This window comes from Pholcus phalangioides, unplaced genomic scaffold (genome assembly GCF_987345545.1).
Source record: "Pholcus phalangioides strain wild (caught in Gottingen) unplaced genomic scaffold, Ppha-v1.0 ptg000003l_1, whole genome shotgun sequence".
NCBI classification, from domain to species: Eukaryota; Metazoa; Arthropoda; class Arachnida; order Araneae; family Pholcidae; genus Pholcus; species Pholcus phalangioides.
Window position 1 is genome coordinate 10538271 of NW_028301596.1, and position 18633 is coordinate 10556903.

General features: G+C 38.4%; 1 protein-coding gene across 3 annotated transcripts in view; it reads left to right on the forward strand.

The window, feature by feature from the left end:
- tup (LIM1_Isl and LIM2_Isl domain-containing protein tup) overlaps positions 1-17911 on the forward strand; it is a 139942-nt gene extending 122031 nt beyond the window's left edge. For 2 of the 3 annotated variants that reach the window (XM_089243995.1, XM_089243987.1), the window contains exon 7: positions 16150-17911. In XM_089243995.1, the coding sequence (XP_089100121.1) occupies positions 16150-16347 (198 nt within the window). In that variant the 3' untranslated portion in view covers positions 16348-17911. The remainder of the gene's footprint in view (positions 1-16149) is intronic. The other variant, XM_089244004.1, reaches the window with a different exon arrangement.
- Positions 17912-18633: the final 722 nt, after the last annotated feature.

Sequence of the window (18633 nt, forward strand, 5' to 3'; positions counted from 1 at the left end):
TTAGAATTATATTTTCCGACAACAATGATTCTCAGTCATACTCAGACTCTAAACGTCCATATTTTGTAATTTTATTCATTATGAGAAAATGGTGCTTTTTTTTAGTCAGTGTTGTCCACAAAACCAATAAACGGGTAAAAATAAAAATTTTAGCCAAAGCATGCCTTATAGAAAATAACTACGCAGTACATACAGTATGTATTTATAAATTACATTGAGAAACATCATTAAAGTGGAATGATTAATGTGTAACACAAAAATTCAATATAATATGATGTTAGTAAATACTTTATGAGCAATAATATTATTTAAAATATCAAGTTTACCGTGAAATTTTATCAGTTGCTGATTGTATGCTGTAAAATAACTTAAGTAAAACTTGCGAGAAAAAATTAGAATTTTATATAATGTTATTACTCGTAAAGTGCTTGCCAACATCGTATTGTATGCAAGGAAACATTTTATTTTCTGGATATTATGCTGAGGTGAACTCGGAAAGAAAAGTCATCTTTTCTCCGCCGGGACTCGAACCCAGGCCCTCTTTCATACCGTGCAAGCATGCTACCATCTAGACCACTGGAGACACGACCCCGTCTTCCTTATTTCACGCACTGTGGCGTGAGGCACTGAAGTAGAGACATAAGTAGCCTCTCTTAACATTAGTTATTTAATCATATGTATTGATTTTTTCATGCTCCACATCACTCAAAACCGGTCACCAATACGAATCTTGATAGTTGTTTCTTTTTGTTTGATAGGTGGCAGAAGGGGTCCCCCCCCCCAGTTTAATGATGTTTCTCAATATAATACACATACTGTACTGTATAATTTTCTTGAGGGGGGGGGAAGTTCAGATATTTTTTCCTTCTGAGGGGGGGTTTACTTTTTTTCCTGCAAAATAACACTATAATCTTGACTCAATGAGAGGGTTAGAACCCCCTCCCCCCTTTGCGTACGCCAATGCTGTACTGTGTAGTTACTTTCTTGTAGGCATGATTTGGATGAAATTTTTATTTTTACCCGTTCGTTCGTTATAGACGAAAGTGACAAAGAAAGGCACAATTTTTTCCATGGTGAATGAAATTACAAAATATATGGACGTTTAGTTTATAGTGTAAACAAAATAAAATAATAGTAATGAGATTCGTCCCGGACCTTCGTGCTAGTACCCACCTCCAACCCTGTCCTTGTAGGGTGATAGTGCTTACTACAAGGGAGCCGCGAGTGACAGAAGTTTTTGAGAACCACTGTTCCATGAAAATCAGCGGTGACCATTAGGTGTCGCAACTGTTAACACTGTTCTTGGATTCCGCTGATTCATTCTCCACGATTATTCACTAATCATCGGTTACCATCAGGTGTCGCAATCAACATTATTATCTATGGAAATCAGCCGTACACATCGGGTGTCGCGAAAACCGAGTTTGACTAGTTTCAAAATATTCCTCTGAAGTTCAAAAACCAGGATACGTCCAGAAGAACTTTCAGAGAAAACTTCTTTCACGTGACTGACTCACAGAGAACAACAATACATTGCCAACTATTCTCAAGAGCTAAGTTAAGGTAAACTATGTAAAAAAAAAATGAGAATGGAGATGAGAAGAGAGAGAGAGAAGTTCTGGGTGCCATGACCCTCGAATCTCTTGTCTTGAGACTTCAAATAGCGCCGTATGTTTAACTTCTCCACGTGAAGAACGAAAAGAATAAGGCTTATATCCTCAAGAATATCCCACCAAAAGTCCACCATCCACTTCTTGAAGGTGAACTCTTCTTTTTGTTCTTATAACATAAACATTGCCCTTCTCTTATTTTTTTGCCATAGTTACATACGCATATCCTCCTCCTCTCGTGCTTTTCTGGTTCTCCGAATCTTTTTGCTCTTTGATGGTGATGATTCTTATTATTCTCCTCCTTGAAGAGAGAGAGGAAACCTGTACTTTTTCAAGTGGTAGTATGTACTAAGAGGATTAACAAATATCTGTGTATTTCATAAAAGAAATGGAAAGAGGAGCAACATTCTTGAGAGGAGCTTCAACATTTTTTTTTTGTCGGGTTATCAATTAGTTTATACGGATATATAAAATGTTCAATAGAGATGAGAAATACGCTGATATTGCATTCATTTTGTGATTTTATAATGAACGTACCCACCACGGGATTTCTGAAAATTCCTCCACAAAGGGGTGGGGGAAGGAATTTTCAAAGGGGTTCAAATGTTATACGGGGGAATCATCGACGAATAATTTTCAAATCATCAAATCCACCCGAGCGAAGCCGCGGGTAACAGCTAGTCAATTAAATAGGAATAGCTTGCCTGAAAATAACAATATTATGTCGATAATATAAGGTGAAAAATGAAAGTACCTCCACACTGAGATAATAAAATACACCAGCTTCAAGTGTTCACTTCAGAACCAAGAATATCTTCTCGAGAATTCTTTTCGATGCCAATCTCTGAGTAGGGCCATCATCTACGCGTTATGAAACACAACATCTAGCTCCAAAGCTAAAATATTCAAAGCCAAATCGTCACTGTAATATGCGAATAAATATACAAAGTCAAATCGTCACTGTAATATGCAAATAAATATATAAAGCCAAATCGTCACTGTAATATGCAAATAAATATACAAAGCCAAATCGTCACTGTAATATGCAAATAAATATACAAAGCCAAATCGTCACTGTAATATGCAAATAAATATACAAAGCCAAATCGTCACTGTAATATGCAAATAAATATACAAAGCCAAATCGTCACTGTAATATGCAAATAAATATACAAAGCCAAATCGTCACTGTAATATGCAAATAAATATACAAAGCCAAATCGTCACTGTAATATGCAAATAAATATACAAAGCCAAATCGTCACTGTAATATGCAAATAAATATACAAAGCCAAATCGTCACTGTAATATGCAAATAAATATACAAAGCCAAATCGTCAGTGTACTCAAATGAGTCAAGTGGGTACAAATGGGTTAACATACTGAAATTTTCATTCTCTACATCGGGCATGTGCAACCCGTTGCTCACGAGCACCACGGTGTTCCCTAAAGTACCCAGGGTGCTCGATGCTAGTGTACGATTTCGTGCGCGTTAGCGCTGGATCAACGTTCCAATAAAACCACCTCGTACAAATTGCATTCAAGGAATGAAATCATCATGATTTCATGCGTTCGTACGTCAAACTTACCGTTGGGATGATATTCTTTTCATGATGGGTATAAGCAGTGCTCACGACTAGAAAAAGTTTGAAGACCTCTGCTCTGCATAAAACTTCCTTAAAAATCTGCACATAAGTGACAATTGTAAGATTCCATCATTATTAAAAAAATAAATTTCTTCTGAACCAAATTTCTAAACTATTCCACAAAATTTTGAATTCTTATAGAGGATTGTAAATGACTCAAAAATTTCAAGTTACTCTGTCTCTCAGCACACGTGCACTACTTTGATATTGAAAGTGAATTTCTCCAGAACGAAAATCGGGCACAACGCCAAAGAAATACATAAATATATGAATTTTGTTTTTGTGTGTTTTTCAATATTTTTTTCCTATTTTTCTCACTGGATTCATCCATCTTTTAGCGTTTCTTTTCTTATATGCTTTCATCTCTTTTTTTTTCGTACTTTTTTTTTTTCTTCGGATGATATACAGAGTTTGGTCGTTGACAGAAACGGTGATGGGAGTTGCCGAGAGAGAGAGATGGAAAGGAGGTTTTAAAACAACCAAGGATGGAAATTTATGGCAACTGCCTCCAGAAGCCATAAACCCTCCTTTGCTGTTAGAAGCCATTCTCAGTCTGCCTTGGTGGAAATATACGAAAATAAGAAAAAAAAATAAGGGAAAATAACACACAAACCTCTCCCAAAGACCTTTTCAGTTTGTGCTGGCCAAACCAATTTGTTTCTCTGCCACTACCATCTTTAAAGAAAGTTTTTTTTTTTTTTTTGGTGTTCAAGTAAAAACCATATACTCGTAAAAATATATATGAACTCGCATATAAATATTTTTCTTTTCGTATCTATTTTCTTTTTTTTCCTCCAGTTTTTGTACGACAAATAGCTTTTCAAACAGCGTGTAAAGACTCGAGAGCAACAGAAGTTGTAAAAACTTTTAATGTCTTGTCTCGAGTTTGTGGCAACACAGTGATAAAGACCTTCTTTTCCTTTCAACTTTGGTTCATACAAAACTGAGAAATGGTTTCTGTTCTTCTAGAAGACATCATTATGCATGGTCTATCGTACTCTGACTTTTTTTTTTGTTGTTGAGGATTTAGTCTGAAGTGTTTGGAGCGTGTCGTGTCGTATTCGCTCTCGCACCATAACTCGTAATGATGGAGCTGTTGCGCAGATGGAAACAGGCACGCGTGTTTGACAGATAGCATAACGTTATTTTTCATTGACATTTTTGATCTATAGCCATCATTTAACAGTACCCTTACTAATTCATCGTTTGATAGTGGCTTTACTTGGTTATCGTTTACCAGTGATCTTATTCAGCCATCGTTTACTACATAGCTGTCTTAAATACCCATCGTTTCTCAGCTGTTTTATTCGGTTATTGTTCAGCATTCAACTCACTTCAGGTTTCACTCATTCAGGTTTCACTCACCCATCGTTTAGGGTTCATTCAAGTATTACGTCAGCATCGGGGGGGGGGGGGGTTCGGATTTTCTGACTTTTGATGACGAGGGGAGGGGGTTTGAAGGTTGCTTACGTCATCAACCACCCCCTTTTTGAAGATATGAAATATTCTAAGCTGCTGACGGAATTTGTTGACAAGAGGGCTCAGTGTTTTGCTGACGGGGGGGGGGGGATCAAAAATGGCTGAAAATCTGCTTACGTAATACTTGAATGGCCCCTTACTAGCTGTCTCACATAGCCATCGTTTACTAGATATCTCACGTAGCCATCGTTTACTAGATATCTCACACATAGCCATCGTTTACTAGATATCTCACGTAGCCATCGTTTACTAGATATCTCACACATAGCCATCGTTTACTAGATATCTCACACATAGCCATCGTTTACTAGTTATCCTACACAGTCATCGTTTACTAGTTATCCTACACAGTCATCGTTTACTAGTTATCCTACACAGTCATCCTTTACTAGCTATCCTACACAGTCATCCTTTACTAGTTATCCTACACAGCCATCCTTTACCATTAATTTACAGTCAGTTTTCCAGCTGCCTTACTCGGCCATTATTTACCATTAGCATTACTTAGCCAAAATACCGTGTATTCGTAAAAATATACAGTATATGAACTAATATATAAATATTTCTTGTCTCGAGTCTGTGGCAACACAGTGATAAAGACCTTTTCCTTTCAACTTTGGCTCATGCAAAACTGAGAAATGGTTTCTGTTCTTCTAGAAGACATCATTATGCATGGTCTATCGTACTCTGACTTTTTTTTTTGAGGATTTGGTCTGAAGTGTTTGGAACGTGTCGTGTTCGCTCTCGAACCATAACTTGTAATAATGGAGCATGAACTTGAACTACCAGACAGATACCCACGTTAATATTCCTTACGGAACCTCTAACGTAAAGGGCATCTGTTGGAAAAGTAGCAACACCTTCCCCAGCCCATCAAATCCATCGACCCTACCTGATCAAACATGAGAACACTTTTTAATAATGGAGCTGTTGCGTAGATGGAAACAGGCACGAGTGTTTGATAGAGAGCATAGCGTTATTATCATGATCTGTGGTTTGATGATACGGAATAGGGTTACTGTATTTCCTTTACAATATCTCACAAAGCATGAATGTAAGTTTGAATTTTTGAAAGATAACATCTTATTAGAGTAGTTTTAGGGTCATGTGATCTCATTCGCATCATCATCAACCGTTTTTGATCTATTCCCTGGATGTAGCTCTTCCATGAATTCTTCCATTTTTCATGCTACCATATACCATGTACCTCACCCCCGTGGCTCCCTTGCCTTAGTCATCATTTACTCACCTCTTTCATCCTGATAACTATTTATCGTGATTTCTTTGACCAAAACCATTACCCGTATAGGGGCGAGATATCTCTGGCCAGAGAAGTTTGAAAGAATACATCCGAGTTCTCTTCCCCTTCTTTCAAGATCATTATTAACATTTGTATAAACTGGCATTGCCCCCCCCCCCCCCCTTTCACAAGTACTAGTTTGAGATTTATATTTGGTACTAGTTAAAATGTAAATCATCCAAGTTTGTTGCCAAAAGCCTGTACGTAAAAGGGGTTAATTTACCATTTGCTTCACCCAGCCATCATTTACCTTTAATCAGTCATCGTTTACCGCCGACTTTTTTGCTCCAGTCATCATTTAAACGTACCCCCCACTCATTTGACGAGGTTTGGCGATGTCCCAGAAAGCCGCCTCGACGCACACACACACACTTTGAGAAATATTCCTAGGTATATCTTTCTGATCTCATTCTTCATTTTCGGGGCACATTCCCAGACTTTCGAGGATATCAACTCAGAACATTTGTAGTCGATTTCGTTTCTTCTAGCCATGTGTTTTCCTGGAAACATTTTGAAACATTTGTTTCTCTATTACGTCATATTATTCCACAAGTGAAATGAAAAATCCGACTTTGTAATCCTGGTCGTAATTGCAGTGCAGCGAATTCTATTTGCAAAATTTTCTAGCATTTTCTAATCAACACAATATCTTTCAGGCTTATTGTGATGATCTTACTTCTAAGGCCTTTAGGGGTTAAGCTTTGCACCGCGAATAGCTTGCTGATTGGACATCGAGTTCCTATTCAAGTAGTGAATTCCTTGAAGCCCACAAGATGAGTGTAGAGGACTATTTAACACCCTATTCTTATAATAGAAGATATTGCGTTACCACCAAGAAAATCTGAGCTGGTTATGGCTGCAGGATCCGAATATTGTTGACTTCCTAAGAACACTGTGGTACAAGTATCGATTGAACATTACCGTGATTTATAACCGAATGTCATTCTCTGTATTGCTTGTTTCATTTTTTTTCCTGGCAATTCGTACCTCATGTAACGTTTTCTACGCAGTGTGTTTGTGGGGTTCGATGTGGTGACACCCACAAGAGACGACGAAATGATTGCCTTCGTTCCCAGTTGTGTATATGAGAAAAAGAACCCGAAGGACATTCATCAAAGTGTTGGCCACATGAAAGAATGATTCCGTTGCCATTTGCTGTTTGTACTCGCGCTTTACGGCGGTGTAAGTTAGATATAATCGAGTTGTCCGATGTTTTCGATGATTGTGTCTGATAGGTTTCACGTTATGAATATTTTATATAGTGAGGGATATATATATATATCTCATACAGAAAAATAAGCTATATACAACCATGTTCTCTGCAGTACGAATACGGAGGGGTCTGGGATAAAGGTATCCAAAAGAACGACTTATAGTGAGACATAATTTCTTATAAGTTTAAGTTTCATTAAATTGGCAACTCCTCAAGTTTATTTGTAAGCAAATGAAATTTAATGTGAAAACACCCTCAGCGGCTGATTGATTCAGTTACCAATGAGGTAACCAATCAGATTCATCGCAAAAGTAGTCATTGAAAATCCCTGAAAAATAATAAAAGAAAACTGACCAAGTGATATATCGATTATCAAGAACTATTCCCGATTATGCGTTTTATAACCTGTGATTATTTACCTCAATCATGATTTTTTTGCGATCATCATTTTTTTAAGCTTGTTTACTGGAGGTGTGCATGAATGGCCTATACGCACCTGCCCATGTATTTATATTTTTGTTCAAGCTACAATAAATAGTTAGGTTTCCAGGAGTCACCTGAGTTCCTTGGGACAAACATTCTTACATGACCCATAGCGTAATAATAGTATATATATTGTATCGCAAGTCTATGACATGACCTAATGCAGGCATCTTCATTCCGTTGCTCGCGAAGTACCCAGGGGTTAGCGCACCAACCTCTCGATGAATATAAAAAAACAAGCCTGCGTTCGGAATCGGCAACAAATTGTAGGTCCCGGTCTAAAATTAGCCCCCGCGTGCAGAAAATGACCGTGGTGCGACAAAAATGATCAATGATGATTTTTCCTATTTTAATTTTTCATATGCTGTAACAAAAAAAAAATAAAAACAAAAACAAATTTTACTCTTCCAAAAAAACAAACGTTTATTGCCACATTCGATAATGCAACGCAACCTTCAGGGCTAAGAAAAGGTATCGATAAAGAAAGCTATCGATTAAAGAGGTCGATGAAGGACGTACAGAGAGTGAAGACGAATTACTCTTTCGCAAAAATAGATATATATACATCAAAATAAAATAAAAAACATTGCTGCGAAAGAAATTGAAATAAGAAAAAAATATATATATATGTTTTTAGAGAAAAGTAGAAAATAGAAGCTTTTAAAAGATTTCTCTTCCCTCCGTCTCCTAAGAAAACGGAAAAAAAAAACGACAAAGTAAGGGATTTTTTCTGCGAAGTTAGGAGAATATAAGGAAAAGGCTCCAAAAAAGATGGGGGGCAAGGGGCTGTGGAATTCACTCATCATCGATCAGCCCCATGACAGAGAGCAGCCGGCTTCCCATACATACACTGATATAGCCAAAGCCCCGCCCCGCACCCTACTGACATCTTTTTTTTCTTCCGCTTCCTCTCCGTTCATTTCCTTCATTTTATTTTATTTTATTTTTCCGCCATCTTTAGTCTACAGAGTTCTTTTCTTATATGTATACGTGAAGCGTAGACTTTATTATCATTATTATTGCTGTTTCTTGGTCCATATGCCTGTGACTCCGCGCTCCTTATCCGGGACATCTCCGGAGTAGTTATCAAATCGTATTATAAGGAAATAGACTCCTACTTTTCTATTTCTTACCCTTGAGTTATTTTATATAAGAGAGATATTTGTTATATAAAATAATATGTATTTGTGGGGAGTTTTTTTAATGGGAATAAATGTCGAATTGCTGATATGTACCCAGGACCTGCTTCCCGTATGTTTGAGCCAACAACCACCTGGGCAAACAGGAATTTATGGGCACCCTCTTATCATAGTCGTGCACAGAATTTTCTCAAGGGCGGGTTAAATTTTTTTTTCCTTTTCGGGGGGGGGGGGGGATTATTTCTCTATTCACCATGTGATATATCTCGAGAAAATATTTCTCCAAGATAGGAATGGAGAAAGATTTGGTCGCTCAGAGAGCACGACGGGATTTCAGTAACAACTCGGTTATAACGGCATCGAAGTTTTCGACGAGTAGGCCCTATAACAGTAAAAGCTGGGATCACAAAAACGAGTCGTAACCTATTGAACAGGAAAACGTTCTTATTGAGAATGATATGAGAAAGATCCACTGCACCCGAGACTTAATACTTACATTTACGTCCGTATTCATTATACAGGGGATTCCTCTTATAACGTATATTTCAAAAACCACTATGGAAAAGCGTTGTAAGCTAGGAAAACACTTTAAACGGGAAATCTTTATGAGTATTTGAAGAGTTGGGCCAAGAAAATAAGTAGTATGAAGCGGGGAAAACGTAAGTGGAAACGTTATAAGTGGTATCGACTGTAATATAATACATGAATTATGCAAAATAGCTTCGTTCCCGGATTTATAAAAAATAATAAAAAAGGGATGTTTTTATAAAAGCGGGAGGGGCAACATTACAGGAATGTCCAAAATACTGGACATATGATCATAATTATCCACGGTAAATAAGACAAGTAATCGACGGAATATGTGTCGTTATACTCGATGGTTGTGTGCGTTTTCACTGACGTTATATCAGCAAGATTCATAAACATTATTCTCCATTTGGGGGAAATCAACCGGGACCGTGACAATTACTAACGTTATAGTCGAGGTGTCCTTACAACCGAGTTTAGTTTGAATGTGTGTTGGATGCACAGAGCACGAATCTGTCCGAAAATGTTCCGATTGGGGTCTAAAATAAATTGATCAAAGAAATATACGCTGGGAAAGAACGCATTTTTTTCATCCACCACCATAAATTGCATTCAGCTTCAGAAATTTCCTGCTCTGAAATTACATAAATTATGCTCGCATTTATTTTTTGTATTGACCGACCTTTCGAAGGGGATGACCTATGATGCGCTGTGATTGTGAGGAAGAAATGCTCGAATTACGCGGTTCGGGAAGAAAAACGGTATTTGTGTGTAATTTCTGAATAAAAAATGATTTCCTTTTTATTTTCACAGCTCGGAATCAGGAAGTAATTTCGTACTTCTTTTCTGAAGAATATATTTCCACTTCCTATAACAAAAAGATTATTTTTCCATTTTTTTTTTCCCCCCTTTTGAAATAACTTGATCAAAATGTTGTTCTATTTTTGGTGTTTCATCACGCTCCAGATATTCCATTGCGAAGGAATCTCTGAATTTTAATGGAAGAATTTTGATTTTGTTTTTAAAAGTTAGAAATGAAGATTATTTGTTTCGTGATTTTGGTTTTTTTGGTAAAATCATCAGGTTCATGATTTTTTTTTTTCTTGATTTTTTTTTTCTCATTTTACTTCCTTGATTTCGAAATTATGATGAACGGATCGAAGTTGCTGAGATTCTGGATCGATTTTTTTGATGATATACATCGGTGGATCTCTATCTTTTCAAGCCCGCGGGTCCGGCTTCATTCATTTTTGTTAGTCGAAGGCCCGGTCAAACACACGACCAACGGAAAATGAATGAGGAAATATGAAACGGCTAATCACTCGTGACCCGTTATGAATGATATCAGAACACGGCATTGGCGTACGCAAAGGGAGGTTTTGGGATTCTAACCGCCTTCCCCCCCCCCCCCCCCCCGAGCAAAGATTATAGTGTTATTTTGCTGGAAAAAACGTGAAATGCCCCCCTCAGAAGGAAAAAAAATCTGAAACCCCCCTCTCTCGAGAAAATTCTGCGTACGCCTATATGAAACCCGGTACCGGGCCCGGTCAAGCATACGAAGGCCAGATCAAACATATGAAGGCACGATCAAACAAACGACCAACGGAAAATGAATGAGGAAAAATGAAGCGGCTAATCACTCGCGGCCCGGTATGAATGATATCAGTGGCCCGGCGGTTAAGAAACACTGTCCCATAAATTCATAAATAGTTTAAAAATTCATAAAAACTGAAGAAATTGGAAAATTATCATGAAATGGGACTTGTTTTTGGTAAAAAAAAAAATGGTTAAAATTTTTGTCGATAGACGGCGCTGCACAAAAGCAAGAGACTAGAAATACGCCAATAAGATTCCTATAAAATGCAAGGTGCATGATTAAGAACTCGTTTCTGAATTTTCCTGTTACTGACGCAAACATAATGTTTTATTTGCGATGTTGACATTTGTGGATAAAGCACCATTGGTGAAGTTATTTTACCTGAGCCTACGAATCACCGGCTGAAGCTTTAAGAACGTTTCGTGCACGGGAACCTTGAAGAAACGTTCAGGTCCAATCACTTCTGATTTTTCGTGCAGTGCCCCTGTCGATAAAATTTCGAACTAAACTTTATTCGGTATCAAAACAAATCCTCCTTCGTGAGCTTTGGACCTTTTCCGCAAGCACAGCTTTCAAATTTTCTTGTTCCTTCAATTTTTATGAATACCGAACTATCTACGAATTTATTTGACACCCTGAATATTCAGTTTTTTTATCTGTTCCTTTACTTCTCGATGAAGATTTGCGGGTTTTCTGCAAAGACACGACAGTATACGAATGCCGTAGTGATAGGGGGAGGGGGGGGGGGGTTGGCGGTTCGTCCCCCCCCCCTCCCCCCCTCTCATGAGCCTTTTATGCTTCAAGCACCATCTCGAAACACACAGGATGCTTGCATACACTTTGAAATGTGTAGGAGGCATGGATAATCCTTGAAATGCGTAGAAATTATGCGTAGACAAGAATAGCCTACGGCCAGATAATATAAATAGTCTACTGCTCTTTTTTGTTTTTCTTACTCGCACTGTATATTCAGTACAAAGGTGTCTGACAAAAACCCAGGCTTCAGGCCAGACTCGTCTAATTAGATTAAAATGAAAGCTGTGGGTTTCTGATTGGTATCGCTGGTAATTATTTCTCATTACTCAAATGATCATTGAAAATTGATATTCTGAAGTGAAGGGATGAGTGAAATTCAGAAAGACAAAATAGCTTCCATTCCTGAGTAATAAGTAATAATTGCTAAAACATATGAGGTGTGTTTACACTGTTACAATCCGTTATGTATACGCAGGGTGGTAATGAAATAATTTAGGCAATATACGAGCCTCTGGCTGTCGCACAAATGATTTTTTGCCCCTTTCTTCTTACTTTGAAGAAGAACAGGAGTCTCTGAACTTCTGCAAATGAAATTCGAGATGCAGGTGTGTTACAGAGTAATCATTCTTCCCGAGAATGAGAAGAGAGAGAGAAAAAAATTCTCTAACTCCCCCGCGGTTGCGGTTAAAGCAACAGTATTTCGAAAAATTCGGGTGGCAATAGGCCTACTCAGTTTTATGCATTGCAAAGTGATCGGCGCGGTAAAAAAATATATAAATGACGTTGGAATGGAACGATAACTGTAGCATGATAAACGAAGGAGCTAGACTCAGAGAAAGAAACATGAAACACATCCAATGGTCAGTGCAGGTGATATTACTGCTGTAAGAAGTCCTTCAGCGAAGGGTTAGTGCACCAAACCTTTGATGGGATATCATTTCTTTGTCTGCGACGGTAGTCACTGTGCTACAGGTCCCGTTCCAACGCTGTTCACGGTTTTTCAATGCGCCGATCACTTTAGAATACACAAAAGTGAGTGGTGTTTGTCATTTGAATGTTATCGAAATTTTGCAGCGACTGTAACCGTGAGAACTACGGGTTCGTTTATCTCTTCGTTCCCGAGCACATCATCTGAAATACCTATACCTCGAATTTCATTTGCATTTGTTTATTTTTTGCGACCCCCTAGCGGCCCCTATATCAGCTAAGTTATTTCATGACCACCTTGTGTAACGGTTTTATTGAATTGGCATATTCTAGAAATTACACGTTTTCCTCTCGGAAAGTAAGAGGCGAAAAAAAAAATAGATAAGTCCAATTTTTTTTTTCTGGATACATTTGCGCAGGGAAACAAAGAAAAATCTCCATGTTCCGGCTTATACTTTTACTTAACTTCTCAAGCCATTCCGTGATTCTCTTCACACCGCCATGATATCTGTACGTTTTTCTTTGCATTGCTTTTCATACCGCGCTCTCTCTCTTGATCTTTCGTACGTCCGCAAACTGCACCACCACCACCGTCAGCACCAGTCTTCTTCAAACCTGCAAGGGCGAATCTAAGAAAAGCAGCTAAGTTGTTTACTTCAAAGTAAGAAGAACAGGAAAAAAAAAAAAGATCCGAAAGATCAGAAAAAAGAAAAAAAACAGATAAGAAGAATAAGGAAAGTGTATGCCAAAGCAAACATTACAAGCGAAAGAGAGGAAACTTCTTCGGAAAGCGGGAAAAAAGGAACCGACCAGTGTTTAAAGAGCTTCAAAAGGAAAAAAAATAAAAATGTATATAAAGAGAAACTGACAAGCACACATAAGACAGTGATCAGTACCACAAGAATGGTACATTTTTTCCTTCCCTCCATCTTTTAAAGGAGATATAACATAAAGCAAACGGATTTATTTGAGCTATTCGGATTATGGCAGATGCAATGATGACATGCGTTGAAGTCGGAGATGGCAGAAACATTTCGCATGTGCATCCCGCCATAGAAACAACAATAACCTCGTCAAAAAAAGCCTTGTTTATTTACCTTCAGAAAGACTGAGAATCCAACACCTGGCTATTAGCATGAGAAACCACACACAACTCGAGTTTTTCCACCAGAAATAAATTCGTTACAATTTAGTCGGGGGATCCCGTTTTAACGGATACTATTGTGGCGACATTTTAACGAATCCCCCAGATAAGTTTGCATAGGAGCAATTCAAAACCTGGAATCCCTTTACAACGAAGTTATTTCCCCGGTCTCTTGGAGTTCGTTATAACGGCATTCGACTGTATCTAAAATTGTGGTTCATAATCTGGAGTCAATGTTTATCTGATTTGTTTATTGTTCAATAGATTATTTGTGCTTAAATGAAGCCCACTGGCCCCCTTATGCTAAGCAAGGGCTCCCAAACTGTGCCCCGCGACGCCTGCGGGCCTCGCCAACTTTCGTCAGGGGTGCTGCGGGAGACTGACTATATTTGTGTGCGCGCCTTCGGAAGGTTCTTTGTTACACTATGCCGCTGTGGTGGTCGAGTGGTTATAGTGCCGGACTCGTGATGCGAGGTTCCGGGTTCGAACCCCACAGTGGTGGTCGGCTGAAGTTGGTTTTCTGTGGTTCCCAACTTCAAGGCGCAAATGCGAGCCGATCTCCCCGTTAAAAAGTCTCGCCACAGAGAGCAACAGTCCTACAACGGTAAATCATTCAACCATAACACTTCACTCATAGTTAGAGAAACTGGGGGCAGATGACAGCACTACACATAACAAGCATTACACAGAAACAAACTTTACGTCAGGTTGCACTACACGTACACGCACATTCCCGCATGTACCGATTCGTTGGGGGGTTCCGCGGGGGGGGGGGGGGTGCATGTGTGGTGTAGCAGTAGTAGGTAGGGGCTCGGGGATCCATGATGTTCTTAAGTCAGCCACCTCGTTGGGCAATTTGCCTGTTGTGGCGTTGTATTTGTATTTGTATTAGAGAGCTCCGGATGAACCACAGAGTAAGAATAATACTCTGTGAAAAATATCTTTAGTCTATGGGATGAACGTTGCCCAAGTGCGGAGGGAGGATTAGTTTAAGAACCTCTTCCCTATGCCTATAAAATGAAGCCCATCCCCCCCCCCCCCCGGCTCGAATAGAATGACTGTTTTCACGCCACTTTTTTCATTGATATCCAGTTGGCCTATGTAACAAAAATAATATAATTTTTTTCTCATCCACGCTTACGACCCATATGAATTTTTTTCAAGAAGCCATTTTGCAGACTGAACTAGAGGAAATTACTATCCGCCATAGGCTCTGAACCCGGGGGGGGGGGGAAGAAGCAATATGAGTTCCCCCCATAATTTTTGAGCTGATGCTCTCTCCCTCTCCCCAATAACTAATGAATAAACAATGCAGCTCCCCCCTCTCCCTCATGCGTTCCAGCTTGAGTCCCGTATACACGGGATGACTGACAACATGCACCTTCCCTCAATACTGCCTTCACGTCGGCGCCCCTGCCAGCTACTCGTCCTTTACCCTTTCACTACCAATTTTAGAACCTGTATATGCCCCATGCAGGTTCTAAATTCGGTAATGAAAGGGTTAAACCACAGTGGTTCACAAATTTTGCGTCGCGGCTCCTAGTGACTTCGCGGTGAACTTTAAATATTGATTTATGTGCTTATTCATGCTTTCAAAAGGTTCTTTTTTAGTGAAAATGTATACTAATCTATTCTTGGGAGCCACAGGTGAACCATAAATGAAGGTGGAGGGGAAGAAAGAGGGCCACGGGTGACAAAAGTTTGCGAACCACTGGGTACTCTTTTCAGTCCTTGGCTAATGGCAAAAAATGATTTTTATTGTTATTTCAGAACGTAGTGAGAGTCCTTCACCAATGAAGCAAGTAATGGATGGAATAGGCAATAGTCAGTACGGAAGGATAACAAATACCGATCCAAGATCAGGATCACAAACTCTCCATTAAGAAGAGCATGGCCATCGCATCCTGCGGCCGTGCCTCTAGGCTGACGTCATTGATGGGCTCCCATCAGGCCTTTTTACGGGCCTCTCTTCAATAGATTTCTAGTGTAAAAATACGATTTGTCCTGACCCCCGGGCTAGATTCCTACCAGATACACTTTTGTAGTTGGGGCGGGGGGGCACAAGGAGGACCTATATTGCCAAGGTCAATTTAATCTTTCTGATAATCCTAGGCTTAAGAGAAAGCCAAATGGGTAGCAATAGCATCTTTCACATTCCCCCAGATTAATTAATTTAGATTAATTAGATTTAATGTTTGATAGGGCCTTGGCCTACGGTTTAAAAGGTCCTATTTTCGATTATGATCATTTTTGGTACAATCTTTCATCAACCTAATGATGTGTAAATTTCATATTTCCTTATTGTATTTTTTTTTTGTTCTTTTCAGATGCACGGCTATGGTCAGGAGCCAGGACCAGACCCGAACCACCACGTACCGGTGCCAATACCACCAGGGGTCCACGGACCCCCACACCAATTGGGACCATATCTGTCTGACGACCATTCTCTACATCAGCCGCCAAGCAACCTCTCTTCGCACATACCCGGTACACCTTCAGAACTGTCGAGCCCGACGAGTGAATGATGTCAGCTAAGTGGAGGTGGCCCGGACGTGAAGCCCCGTCGGGGCAGGCCCCCGAAATCCACTAGAGATGACAGTAACGTTATTATATGCCGAAGGAGTTGCTGCTGCAACGACGACGACGACGACTACGTTGTCGACGGGCTCCGAGAGGTTTCTGAAGAAGGGGAGTGTTGCCCTCTTTGTATAGACGCTTCATCAACGAACAATGAATTGATATTACTCCAGAGCCACATGATGAGGCCCGTTATCGACGATTTCGGGACCCGCTAACGTGCGAAACTTGGCTAATTTTCGTACTGTATTTCCACCGCCAAAGATTGAGGATTGCCAGACGCTAATTTTATCGCTATTCTCCAATGGCGTAATTTTCATCCGAAAAATTCACCAATCATATTCCAACTCCAGTCGAATCAAATACAGGGTGTCCCATGAATTCTCAAATAGTTTACGAATTCATCAAAAATTAAATAGTTCGGTACATTTGAATAGTTTGCGAAAAAAGTTATTCTCACGAGGGGGGAATACATTTTGGTACAGTAAAAAATAGTCCAAATTTTCGTCAATAGAGGGCGCTGCACAAAGTAAGTCAATGGAATATGCAAATTAGTGTTCCATCAAATGCAGGATGTACGACGACTAACATCTCATCTTTGAATTTTCCTGCTACTGGTGCTTACATAAGGTTTTCATTTTGATATTTTGACATTAGTGGACACCAATAATGCTGACGCTATTGCTGGCATTGTTTCACCTCATAAGCCACGAATCACCAGCTGAAGGGTTTCGGACATAGATGAGATTGAAGAAAAGTTCAGGTCAAACCAATCCTTTTGGTCTAGTTTATATCGCCCTCTATCGAGAAAAATTTGAACTTCATACACATAATTTTTTTCCAAGCCGTATATATTTACCAATACCTTCAATTTCTATGAATTTTTTAACTATTTACGAATTTATGGGATACCCTGTATTTTTGCCAGGCCCAACCAACACATGATTTACATTAATTTATTGCATTTTCCCCCATCCCCACATTTTCAAATGAGATTTAACTACTCCCAATTAATTCTGGAACGCATTCAGTATGACCTGGGGAGAAAATTAATCAAAATTATTGTGTGTGTTTTGATTAATTATTTATACATTAAATACCCCCCATCCCGGAATTTATAAAAAATATTCTGGAATTTTCATCCAGAACACGCCAAAGAAAAATAAATATATATATATAAATTCCTCCTGAGTGTGTTGCTTATATATATAACGACGAAAATATGCAAATTTTTGTGTTATTTCGTTCGATATTTAAATATTCCATCCAATGATAAAATAGAGGAAGAAATATCGGTATATATATAACAATTAACATTGTCCTCAATCTCCCTCCAGGATATTAAAAAAAGGAAAAATTACTTGCGTAATCCTTCAAAAGATTGTATTAATTGTAATTAATTTCCTCATCAGAAAAATTGTGAATATTATCAGTTTTTTTTTTGAAAAAAAGAGAACAATTTGCAATTGTATATAAAAAAAAATTAAATATCGAGTAAATTTTTTCTTGCCTAAGTAAATTGTCTGACTTTTTTTTTTCATATTGCATTTGTTGTGTTACCACCTACTATATACAGATCAATGGTTATCTTCAGCGTAAAAAAAAATTGCACTTATAATAGTTTTTTGCTTCTCAATTGATTATTGATTGCAAATTCTTCCAATTGATTATTGATAGCGAAATTCTTCCAATTGATTATTGATTGCAAAATTCTTCCAGTTGATTATTGATTGCAAAATTCTTCCAATTGATTATTGATAGCGAAATTCTTCCAATTGATTATTGATAGCAAAATTCTTCCAATTGATTATTGATTGCCAAATTCTTCCAAATAATTATTGATTGCGAAATTCTTCCAAATGATTATTGATTGCGAAATTCTTCCAAATGATTATGGATTGCAAAATTCTTCCAAATGATTATGGATTGCAAAATTCTTCCAATTGATTATTGATTGCGAAATTCTTCCAAATGATTATTGATTGCGAAATTCTTCCAAATGATTATTGATTGCGAAATTCTTCCAAATGATTATTGATTGCAAAATTCTTCCAATTGATTATTGATAGCGAAATTCTTCCAATTGATTATTGATTGCAAAATTCTTCCAGTTGATTATTGATTGCAAAATTCTTCCAATTGATTATTGATAGCGAAATTCTTCCAATTGATTATTGATAGCAAAATTCTTCCAATTGATTATTGATTGCCAAATTCTTCCAAATAATTATTGA